Genomic DNA, 12,628 nt, shown 5'->3' on the forward strand with positions numbered 1-12,628 from the left:
GTCGCGAGTTCGGGCGCGATCTTTCAAAACGAGCATCCCTCTCTCTTCAGGTTGCGCGCACACACACACACACACGCACGCACTAACTGCGACGACGTACGTGCAGTCTGATCGTTATCTTCTTACCGCGAAAGTCGATCAGCCGATCGTTCTGATCCACGACTCGCACCGTGATATCGGTGACGTTTCGCGCGACGATCGGGAGGTAAATGATCTGCGTCGGAGTCTCCGACAGTTCGGCGCGAATTCGTGGATCGCGTGCACCAAGTGTCCGTTGCTGTACGCTCCCGCGGTGATGTTGCATTCGATGCGAATCACGTTAACACTCATGACGTCAACGGGTCTGTCGGAAAAGTACCATTTGTTCGGTTTTAGAATGCGATTGCGCGAGAAACCCAAAAGGGAACCGATGCTGTTGGGTTTTGTAAAATTCACTCTGTAGGCGCACTTTATCTCGCTCCTCATGGTATTCTCGTTGGCGCGAAGAGCGAGTATCGTTCCATCACCACCGTCTTCGTTCTTGCCGTCGTCCTCGTATATGCCGTAACTACCGTCACTGTCGTCATCGTCGTCGTCGTCGTCCTTCTCCGTTCGGTTTTTTTCTCCTACCCGTTTGGCGCCAACGGTCTGCGTTTCTTTTTCTCCTTTATCCTTCATTTTTTCTCTCTCACGTTCGCGATGAAGAAGAACGGCGCGCAAATATCTGCTCACGGCTCGCAGCTCGTACGACCCTTCCGGAACGACGATCCTCCGGTCGTCCTCGCCGAAGTAGAATCGATTATTCGCGGACGTAACGTTTGGTATCGAATTGTACGTCTCGAAAGTCGTTAAACCTAGCTCATATTTGCCGTCGCTCAGGTCCAAAGCGGGAAAGTGACTCGCCGTGAGAACGCTGCTGGTTCCAGATAACGTGAGCGTCAGCGACATCGCGGGAGAACGTCGATCGTTCGCCACTCCCCCAATCGATCTCGCGAAGAAATCGCAGGCACAGCTGTCCGCAGATTCTCTGATCGAACGTCTGAAACGTTCGATGATTGTAGGTTACTATTGCGCTATCGCCATCACCTAGATATCGCGCGAGATCCCTCGACGGACGAAGATTTCCGAACGCGTCGAAGTAGATCGCCGCGTTTCCCCTTTTCGCGTAAGCGACCCAATGCGTGCCGGGACCCGCCGCGTCGTCGAGATTCACGATGCCGCACTCCGCGTGTCGCACTCTCGTCGGCAAAGCGTCGCGCATAAACACTCCACGGAAGAACGGTATGCGCAGGCGACGCGCCGCTCGATCAAGCTGCTCGTTCGTCGTGACGCCGTACGGCGGCAGGCGCGCTAACGTCGTTCTCTCTTTCCGCGAAATTTTTTTTTTTTTTGGACTTTTTTCACGTTACTTCCGCGCTTCTTATAGGGCGCGAGGTACAACCCGCGACCCTCCATCGCGCGATTGTGTCGCTGCAATTCGTCGAGTTGCCGTTGCGCCGCTTTGCCGGCGCTCACCGCTTTGGCCACACCTGCCGCGCCACCGATCAAGGAACCGAGCGCGCCCAACATCGGTAGAAAAGGCAAGAAGCCGCCGCGTTTCGCCGTCGGAAGTATCCTCCGTCTCCTCTTCCCGCTCTTCCTCGCGTTTCTCCTCGATCCCGTTCCTTTCGTCTTTTTCCATTTTTGTTTTTCAATACCCATGCCCAGTTTCGTCTTCGCCTTCATAGCCGCCCATACGGCCGCCGCGGCGAGTCTCTCACCGACCATGAAGTCCTTCGCGGTGACGCGCTCGCGCGCCCTCTCGGCGAGCAATCGATCGGCGATGTGTCGTTCGGCGAGCTCGCCGCTTCGGGAGTACGCGACGTCGTGCTCTCGACACGCCGCGTCCAACGGATTTATACCTTTTTCACCGCGCACTAGTCTTTTCGCCAGACGCGTACCGGGTCCGCAGAACTGATAGCCGGGTACGTGCAGCTCGAAGGGAAGAGCGTTTATCGCGCGATCGAGCAGACCGGCGCCGCACGCGTGCCGCATTCGATCGCGGTTGTTGGGAGGGCTTTCTTTTTACTGTAAAAATGTTAGTTTTTTCTCTTCTTATCCAGGTGAGTCGACGACTCACCGTTCGGGGTAAGCGCGCGGTTGCACTCGTAGCAGTCCTTAATAAGCGGCGGTGGTCCGTCTATGTGCGTTCGCTGCCACGGACGATCTTAGTGTTTCATGCACGGGCGATATCTCTGCGCCTCGGGATCCGCTTTTATGTGTTACGGTAAACGGTAACACAACAGATGCACGAATTTCTCAAAATTACGCAACAGAACGATCTTCGGAACGAATTCCAACTTTTCGGCCGTTATTTACGCCAATAAGAATAACGATGACCGGGGAGAAAAGGGAGTCGCGTCCGGCACGGTTGAGTTCGGCAACCGCGACGACGACGACGATGACGAGCTCCACGCCGATCCGTACCGAATCGGTCCAGTTTTTACCCAGAGAACGCGAAATCGTTTCAGAAACGACGACTCCACCTCCCGCGCTAGAGACGTCCGTTAGAGAGTCTCTCAGCACGGTGGAAGGTCGCGACTTTCTGCACAGCCAACTAGGACCGTTAGGCCGGGAATACGTGGGCGCTCTTCTGAGCGGTGAGAGAAAAAAGGACATCGACAACGTCTACGGAATGTATCTCGGCGAGAACGGCACGATGCTGGGCAACAAGCGATTCGACGTTGCCGCGGACGATTCCGTGATCGTCGACGGTGTGCGGTACAAGGGCATGCGCGGCTTGTACGAGTTGATCTTCATGCGAGCTCCCGACGCTAAGGCCTATACGGACAAAGACAAACGAACGTACAGGAGTATACTTTTCGCTACCAGCGCTCACAATCGCGATCGCGGCGCCGGCAAGAACGTCATGGGCAACAAGGGACACAAGTACAAAAATATAATAGCGCCGCTAATACTTCCGTCTCGCAAAGTCGGGACTACAAAGGGCGCCGGCTTACCGTCGGCCATGCGACTGACCGACAACGCGATCGATTACGTTCATTGGGACGATCCCAACGAGCTGGTCGATCGACTTCGGCTGCTGGACGCTTCTCGTCGGGCCGGCAACGACGCTCACGACAACGAAATTTTGTCGATAATCGAGGAACTCCGCGAGGCCGGTCTCGTCATAAATTGATCGGTCGCGCAGATCGCGACGGCAGTACGAATCGCGGCGCGCTCCCGGCGCCTCCTCGCGCGCGATGTCCGTGAACAAATTTGGCATGTCTCTGACGAATCGGAGCAACGGTGACGGTGCGTCCACGGTGAGATTGCGCTCCTCGATCGAATCTCTGCGCAATTACACGCGCAAAAACGCGCTCTTCGTGAGCGAGGATTCCTACGACGCGAGGGAGCGCAAGATACGGCGGGTAGCCGCGCCGGAGGACAGCGACGATGCGACGAACAAGACCTACGTCGATGTCTGGATTGCGTATGCCAAGTTCGTTGTGATGAAAGATGTCAAAGGTGAAATAGCGACGCTGAGGAACGACGCGCTCAGTTTGAACGAGGATTCCTACGACGCGAAGGAGCGCAAAATACCGCGGGTAATCGATCCACAGATCGAGACCGACGCGACGAACAAGAGATACGTCGATTTGGTGATCTATCAGCTGCAGAACAGCGCGCTCCGTTTGAATCAGGATTCCTACGACGCGAGGGGGCGCAAGATACGACGCGTGGCCGCGCCGGAGAACGGCACCGACGCGGCGAACAGGAGCTACGTGGAAGGCGCGATCGAACGACTGAGGGGCGTGGTGAACGAGGAAATCAAGAAGAGCTCCGCCGATCAGAATTTCACAGGCGTCATTGTGACGAACGCGACCCAAGGTCTGAGAGACGACATTGTGACGTTGCGAAACGACGCGTCGGAGCGCAGGATACGGCGAATTGCCGCGCCGGAGGACGACGGCGACGCGACGAACAGGAGCTTCGTCGAGGGAGCAATCGCCGAAGCCAAGAAGAACTCGAGAGACCTGATAAGAGAATTTAGAAGCCAGTTCCTCGATGTAAAAAAGATTGTGGAAAAGCACGACGAGAAGATCGCCAAATTCAGGGTATTTTGAACCTTTTTCAACAATGAACGCGGAGAAACAAAGACTCGTGGAGGAACTGCACGCGCCGGCGAGGAAGAACTTTCCCCGTCGCCGCGTCGTGGTGCGCGGTTACGACGATCTGTGGCAACCCGACGTGGTCGAGGTGCGTCCCTATTCGCGCCAAAACGCGGGTAACAATTAAATTTTGACGGTCATCGACGTGCTGAGCAAGTACGCCTGGGCGTTTTCGCTCAAGACCAAGAGCGGAAAGGAGGTCGCGACGGCTCTGCGAAAGATCTTTCGCGAGGACGCGCGATGCCCTGAGAATCTGCAGACGGACAAGGGAAAGGAATTCTATAACGCCGATGTGCGCGAGATCCTCGACGCGCGCAAGGTGAATCACTACTCCACGTATTTGGTGATGAAAGCGTCGGTGGTGGAGAGATTCAATCGCACGTTGAAGAACGACATGTGGAAGCTTTTCACGCTTCAGGGATCGTACAGATGGATCGACTCGCTGCCAAGCCTCCTATCGAATTACAATCGTCGCAGACACAGAACGAACGGAATTCGTCCGGCGGACGTGACGTCCACCGTCGCCGAAAGGCTTCTGCGCACGGTGTACAGTCGCGCGAAGATCGCCGCGCCGGCGAGGTTTCGAGTCGACGACCCGGTGCGCGTGAGCAAATTCAAAACGATCTTCGAAAAGGGCTACACACCCAATTGGACCACCGAGATCTTTCGCATAGCCAGAGTGCAAAGGACCAATCCCGTTACGTATCTGTTGAAGGACATTTGCGGGGAAGCGATAGCCGGAGGGTTCTACGAACACGAGTTGCTGCGCGTCTCCGATCCCGACGTTTATCTCGTGGAAAAGATCCTGCGTAAGCGCGGTAATCAGGTGTACGTGAAATGGCTGGGAATGGACAGTTCGCATAATTCGTGGATAGATAAGGCATTTGTATTATAACAAAAAAATAATTAGACACACAACGTGTACTTTATTAAGGTAGTTCAATGAAGAAAGGCTGAGGTCAAAACAATGTTTACAATTTTTTATTTATATATGATTATAAAAGAATAGAATAACGCATCGCAAAGCTTTATAACAACGTAAAAAAAGACCATTAATAAGTAATTTTTTAGGTTGTAAAATAATATTTTGCCTAAAACAGATTAAAATAAAGTGTGTGTTAACGCGTCGCTTGACTAGTTTTCAACATTAATTAAAAACTGTACGGTGGATCGTGTTCACCTTCAACTATAGGCTTTCTCATTGTGTCTTCTCTTCATCGATATATATTGTTTGAACATTCTTGGCAAAAGATTTTTTCGCAGACTTGTGTTATTCATAGGAAAATACCTCTTTTTTCCTATTAGACCAATGTTAAAATCATTAAAATCACTTAATTTGAAAGTGAATTATCTTTTTTCTGGGCTTAAGCGATTTATGAAAGTTCCTTCTTTCGATATAAAACATATCATTTTTTGGCAAAAAATTGTTTCATCATAGAACTACCTTAATAAAAAAAATGTACACATTCATCGGAATTGATTTTTACTATACGATAAAACCATTTTACGATAAATGGGATTGAGAGAACATGCGTATGAGAAGACGCGAGTAAGATTGAGAGAAAGAAAACGTAGGTGGGATAGAGCACATGGAAATAGGAAAAAAATTGACATCGACGCTCATTTTCTATAATATATTTTGTATATATTTATTTTATAAAATAATTTTTTATGAAAATATAAAAAATATTATAAAAAGTATTATAAATAGTAAGGTTTATTTTGATTTCAATCTTCAGGCTCCTCCTCATAGAGCTGGAGCCCGAAGAGACGCGTCAGGTCAAAAACATCCGCCACGTGGTAAATGGCCGCGATGTCTCGGCGGTACGACGTATCATACCACAAATAATCGACGTCTTTTCGTCGCCACCGCCTCTCCGCTTGTGTCCACGCTTGTAGGTCTTTATTAACGTAGCCCTTTACACTGATTTGAGTTGAAATAACATGCTGAAAACACACATGATTAAATACTGTATATACTTTTAAAAATTATGTATGCTATTAATAATAATGAACATACTAACCTCCGGCGGGCAAAAGACCAGAGATGTTTTCCCATGTAACTGCATCTCCCACTGTATCGTATCATAAATGTGTAACATCCCCGTGCCCGGAACGTCTATTACCCACTAAAAATTAATTTTATAAAAAATAATTTATTAAAAATAATTTTATAAACATTTTTATATCACACACCTTTGGTAGGAGCGTAGCATCTATTGTTTCGTCATATCGGAATATCTATAAAAAAACATGTTAAGCATGAGTTACTAAAAGATAATTAAATAATTCTTTCTCCTAATTGTATATTAAACATGAGTCATTCATGTATACGATAATTACAAATTTCTTTTTTCCCTACTTATATAATATATTTTAAAAAAATATTACTTAAACGACTCACTGTCGACGTGCCGAAATGCACGTGTATTTCGGCTGGATTCTCATTAGCACCTTCCTCCTATAAAAACAAAAAAATTATATAAAATATTTAAAACATCACACGCGCACAAATCACGTACCTCAAATCTAGTAAAATTTTTATAATCGTCAAACGTCCTTTCAAATAACGTCTTCTCATGTACATCATGCTGTAAAAAAAATTAAACGAAATATATTATTTAAAAAACACACACAAATAACGTACCTCTGGAATGAAATTTATATACGTCGCCGGAATAGGCTCGCGAACGTCGTCAGGCTATAACAAATTATTTAATAATTTATTGGATATACTAAATCGTATACCTTATATAATATGTACTCACCTTCATGTGCACAGGCACCTCAAATGTTATATCGTCAAATAGGTATCTCATTTGCAAAGATTCCTCGTATGGAGTGAACGTAACGTTCATCCCCATTTGCAGAGGTACCTCTGCAATCTTCAATTTGTCAACTTTTATGTATTAAAAATAAAAATATATTACACAAAATTATTACGCAGAATTTTTTATTATTGCGCAACACAAAACACACACCGTCACACGGATACGTTATTTGCAAACGCATCTTGGCACTGTCACTGTTCAAATGTATTTTGTTTTTTTTTTAAAAAGACTTTGCGTCGCTGTCTCAAAAGACTGTGGATTGACTACACCCAAGTCTAGCCGGGAGTTCTTTATATATCGAGACGGTGCAACAAAAGGAGGATATTGCGGTAAACAAAATATACTAAGAATAGCATTTTGCATAGAGGAAAAAATGCGTTTTATCAAACCGACTCATACGCCGGAATCGTCGACGCTTTTTTTCCCAGCGCGAGTAAGCGAACGCGCGTGAGATTGGGTGGGATAGGGAGCGATAAATGGAATTTAATCACGATATCGGTGACAGAAGCGTATATCTTTTTTTACATATTACAATTTTATATTTTTACCGCGACTTCCTCCTCCCCGATATTCTACGCGTCTTTGAGGAATCGCCCACGAATAAAGAAAAAAAGTATGAAATAACATATATATTTGTCTCAAGATACACATGCGTGTATCTATATGTTTATTTATCCAATTTATAAAAAAAAAACTTGTGCGTAATATTTTTTTCAAGCACGGTGCCTTTCGCGTTTTCGAGAAATCGCGCGGGTTCGATGTACGTCGAGTTCGTCACAGCGCCGGTCAGTACGCGGCGTCGGAACGCCGTATCGATCTCGAACCACGAAAATCCTTCGCCGCCTCCGCCGTCCAAACCGGCACCCAAGGCGCGTTCGAATCGTCGACGCAGATCCTCCCTCGAACCTTCCAATCGCGCTATTGCGCCGCTCTGATAACGGCTCCCGTGTTTCCTTGCCTCCTGGAGCGTTTGACTCGACACTCCTCCCGCAGGAGTCGGAGACACTCGTCGCATCGCCGTGTCCACGCGCGGTACCCGTCCGCGTCGAGCAACTCATCGCACTCGTTCCACATCGCATCCAGAAGGGTTCGCCCTCGGGAACGTTAAATCTCACTCGAACAAAGAGACGACGAGACCTGTAGGTTTGAATCCTACGTATCACCTCTTCTCCGTACAACGTCTTACAATAAAGATAATACTCGACGGGTAGGCAGCGCATATAATCGTTCGCCCTAGCGGAGTTTGCCACCGTCGTCTCTATCCACTCTCGCTCGCAAATACTTCGCGCTCTAATTTCCCTTCGCAGATGATGGGTAGCCAGATTCCATCGCGCGTCTTTTCTCACCACCGACGCGCGCGCGTTTGACGACGACGCATCGACCCTCGCCGATTCGTCGTCCGATTCGGACGAAAACTTTGGCATGGGCTCGCGACAGAACAGGTCGACGTCCGATTCCGCGGACGAGTGATCGCGGCGATCGTTCATTTCTCAAATACGTGTCGCTGATGCTACCATTGCACCATTAACATGTCGAAATCTAAATACACATCTCCATCTACAGTCCGCCAAAAAAATGTTTCGGCGTAATTATGAGGATCGAGAAAACCCCGTTGAGATCGGAGATCGGCGATTCCGATTTCGCGACGAATCAGATATCTCGTTAAGTCGACGCGCCGCGGACCCCCGTTCCTCGGGGACGGATCCTCGTTCCTCACAAACGGTTCGCTGATTTTCACGATCGGTTTCCTGATTTCTGGATCGAACGTTGGTTTACAAAGTTCCGCGTACTCGTCGCTCATACCGCATTAAAAAACAACTTATTCCCGTTCCGATCGGTTCGCACCACTCTCTCACGATACATTTGTCAATCCGCGTCACCGTATGCCGCGCCGTCGCGAGCAAAACTCATTTTATGCGCGTTCGTTATCTCAACATTGGTTTTCCATACCCAGATAAACTCTTTCCCCGGAAAAACGACAACCGCTCGCCGCGTCGTTCGAGAAAAACAAAAGGAGGATGTGACAACAGCGACCTTGAACGAATTCGGACGCGCGATAAAAAATTATTCGCGAAACGTACGGTTCGGGTGAACGAAGAGAGCGGTATCGTCTCTCTCTGTCTCTCTCGATACAACGAGGCTGGTCGGAAAACCGCGTCCGGCCTGTTGAGACGAAGAAGCGCGCGATCGACGCTCCCCCTCGCGGGAGGACGACTCGCGATTTTCGCTGTTTGGGGGTGCCGGAAAACCACGTCCGGCCCGTTAGGACAGAGAAAAGCGGGCGACGCGACAGTACGCGCCTCGCCGCGATCGACGACGATCCCTCCTCGCGCACCGTCAATAACGCGGTACCCCCCTTTCCCCCGACCCCCTCCAGAATACCCGGGGCCAGAAGTGACCCCCACTCCATGTCCCTTCCACCAGCTGTTCCTCCCGGACCCCTTTCGCCCATCTCTTATGGCGTTCCCCCCGCGGGGAACGCGCCCACCCGACCCCCCGAACTTCTACCTGGGGTAGAAATATATATACTCTAGCTACTTATGAATAGACGGAAAATACGCATCGAGGAAAATAATTAATGCATTTTATTGCGTCGAGGAAAATATACGAATCGACGGAAAATACGCATCGAGAAAAATAATTAATGCATTTGTTTTAATCAAACCGACTCATCCGCCGGAATCGTTGACGCAATTTTTCCTTATTGGGCCGACTCATCCGCAGGGATCTTTGACGCATTTTTTTTTCACGCCCGAAACCCCCCGCCGAGCCGCCACCTATCCGCGTCGTCGCGTAAACGTTCGCATTCAGATTCCGCTCAAACCGCAACGCGCCGTCATCGCGGTTACACCGTCTCACTCTCGCTCTCGACGATGCGGCTCGCGCGCATAATCGCGTTAACCGCGTGTTTTATCGCCGCGGGGTGCATCAATTCCACAATTACGGACGAAAATTACGCGTTCACGTTCGACTACCTGCAGAAATACGGATATCTGTCCAAAGACGTGGACGCGGTTCCGGCTCAAAGACGAAACGACGTTCTTTGTAAAGCCTTCAAGGATCTTCAGAATTACTACGAATTACCCGGTGACGGAACGCCCAACAACAAAACGCTGCAATTTATGAGAAAACCGCGATGCGGTTTCCGAGATATCCTGAAACACGGAACGAAAACGAGCTTGTCCAAATGGCCGAAGACGCACCTGACGTGGCATTTTCACTTAGCCGACGGGACCGAACTGAGCACGGCGTAAGCCGCGTTCGATCTGTGGTCGCAGCATTCGGCATTGACGTTCGAACGCTCCGAAACGCCGAATGCCGACATTATAATATCTTGGCGACGCCTACGTCACTATAACACGAATACCAAGGTAAACGGAGCAATGTGCTCGGACAAATTCGACGGCCCTGGCAACGTGCTCGCCCACGCGTCTTTTCCGACGGACCAAGCGGGGTTCGTCTCCGAGGTGCACGTCGACGGGGATGAGCCGTGGCACATTTACGTCAACAAACATCCCGCGGATAAGTTTTCCCTGCATTACACGCTGACGCACGAGATCGGCCACTCCCTCGGATTGGTGCACAACGGGCGCAAAACATTGGTGATGTTCGCGATACAGCCAGACCAGCAGTATCCGGTGAAGCTCGACCAAAACGACATCGCCGACATTCAACGTTTGTACGGTGAAAAAATTATGAACGATCCGCCGCGTCGGACGCCGCCGTCGCCGGACCTGTGCAGCCTCGATCGCGTGAACGGGATATTGATTTTAGAAAATCGAATGTACATCTCGTACAAGCGTTACGTTTGGTCGATCGATCTGGACGGTTGGACGTACAACGGACCTTTAGCCCTCTCGAATCACATGAGTTTTCTTCACGACAATTACACGTGCGTGACCGCCGCCTATCAATCTCCGTCCGGCGATCTCGTGGTGTTCGTAGATAATTTGGTATACTTGGTTCAATATCCGGAATTTAGTCTGCGGCCAGGTTGGCCGAAGACCCTGCAAGAACTCGGATTTCCCGAAAACACGTTGATCAACGGAGCAGTGAACACCCACAGAGGACGTTCCTTCGTGGTGTTCAACGGTAACTCGGTGGGCGAGATAGACGAATGCCACGAGAGCAAGAAAGTTACCAAATTTACGCCCTTCGAGGTGACGTTTCCCGGAATACCGACCGGCGTGACGTCGATCTTCCGCTACATCGACGACAATCTGTACTTCACCACTCAGACGCAGTTCTACAAATTCAACGAATTTACGAGGACCGTCTCGTCGGCCGGTAAATTCGATTTGCGGATGCTGAATATCGTCTGCCCTATGGCCGAACTGTTGCAGCAGTTGCGCGATCTCCTCGATCGAATTGTACGCCTCAACGATAACTCGCTAACGTCGACGGCGAGTGATTATTGAAACGATGACGACACCGGGGTTCGGCTCTCCGATCTCCGCATCCGCCGAAGGAAGTAGAGGACCGCGCAAATTTCCCATATCACGCCACGCGCGACATAAGTCAGATCTTTCCTACTTATACCGACGTGTCCCTCCCAAGGCATCAGTGTCGCGTCGTCGGCCGAATACGACGCGTCGGAAAAAAATCATAAAAAAACGGTTACCGCGGCGCGAAATGTTCTCAACGTTGGCCGATCGACCCGCGCCGAAGAGTATTTCCCCTACGGAGACGGCGGATTCGGAAGCGAACGACAACGGCAATAAAAAGCGGAAGATCAGTTCGATGGACGATCGCCATTATCTTCCTCGTCGCCAAGAGTCGCGTCGCAGCTCTCATCCTCCCACAGACGCGCCCGTCGAGGACGATCGTCGTCGTTATCATCAGGAGTTTCGTTCCAACTTTCGCCCTCCCACCGACCAGACCGTCGAATTGCCCCCTGTGCGCATCCTGACGACGCGTTATCTGCTGACGACGACTGGCTACAAGTACATAGCTATAGGTATTGCGATCAAATCGCCTTTGTACGTGGATATCGCCCTGGGAGACAAACAAGGCAGGGAAATATCCCTGACGCTCGACATGTGGAAAGGACTGGTCGAGCGTAAACGCGACGTATTGTCGTGCATGGAACGCTCTCTCTCCGACGTAACTCACCCCCCCCCCTCTCGCCGATGTCGATCGGAGGGATGACGCTGCGATTTGGAGTGATCAACAACGGGCCGATCGTACGTATGGAGTTACCCAACCTGGCTCGCGTGGCGATGGTGCGCAAAACCCTGCTCACGCTGTACGATCTCCAATTTTGCGTGGATCGCGTCGTCCGTGCGCTGAGCGCGGCGACCGAGGAAGTCGACGCAAAGTTTTCGCGCTATCGGGAGATAACCGCCGCCGCGATTAAAATGGAAACTTCGGTTCAGACTGCGATACTGAAGAGCGATTTTTTCGATCCTGACAACATCGTCGACTGCAAGATAGCAGCGCTTTGTTTCCAATCCTTATAACGATGTCGCGTCTACAAAATGTATATATTCGCGCGAGCGAAACAATGTAAATGCGCTTGTAATATTTTTTTGAATAAATAAAAAAACTATATGCGTATCTCATCTGTGCGCTTTGTATTTCTGTTTCCCTCCTTTTTCCAAATCCGTATACCAATTTTCGCGCGACCGCGCTTACCCCCGCGGTCGCGACGCGGATCGAAACGACCTT

The 12,628-nt window shown here is 49.9% G+C and overlaps 1 protein-coding gene and 1 long non-coding RNA gene across 4 annotated transcripts; one reads left to right on the forward strand and one right to left on the reverse strand.

The window, feature by feature from the left end:
* Positions 1 to 5,561: 5,561 nt before the first annotated feature.
* On the reverse strand, positions 5,562 to 7,033 carry LOC143893582 (uncharacterized). 3 transcript variants are annotated; one of them, XR_013255858.1, is made up of 4 exons: positions 6,535 to 7,033; positions 6,327 to 6,371; positions 6,155 to 6,259; positions 5,562 to 6,077 (listed from the first exon to the last, which is right to left on the reverse strand). It is a non-coding gene; the product is annotated as an uncharacterized LOC143893582 (long non-coding RNA). The 3 variants fall into 3 exon arrangements; XR_013255861.1 differs by having other exon boundaries at positions 5,960 to 6,371; positions 6,535 to 6,721; positions 6,778 to 6,831; positions 6,899 to 7,033; XR_013255859.1 differs by having other exon boundaries at positions 5,960 to 6,721; positions 6,778 to 6,831; positions 6,899 to 7,033.
* A 3,311-nt stretch (positions 7,034 to 10,344) lies between these two features.
* LOC143893587 (matrix metalloproteinase-27-like) lies at positions 10,345 to 11,379 on the forward strand. The gene has a single exon (XM_077399122.1). The coding sequence runs from the start codon at positions 10,345 to 10,347 to the stop codon at positions 11,377 to 11,379; it is 1,035 nt and encodes a 344-aa protein (XP_077255248.1).
* Positions 11,380 to 12,628: the final 1,249 nt, after the last annotated feature.

Source organism: Temnothorax americanus, unplaced genomic scaffold, assembly GCF_048541705.1.
Source record: "Temnothorax americanus isolate GAGA-0224 unplaced genomic scaffold, ASM4854170v1 Scaffold122, whole genome shotgun sequence".
Classification (NCBI taxonomy): domain Eukaryota; kingdom Metazoa; phylum Arthropoda; class Insecta; order Hymenoptera; family Formicidae; genus Temnothorax; species Temnothorax americanus.

Bases quoted from the DNA above. Each gene is read 5' to 3' on its own strand.
- LOC143893587 (XM_077399122.1), top strand. From the start codon at position 10,345: ATGTGCTCGGACAAATTCGACGGCCCTGGCAACGTGCTCGCCCACGCG.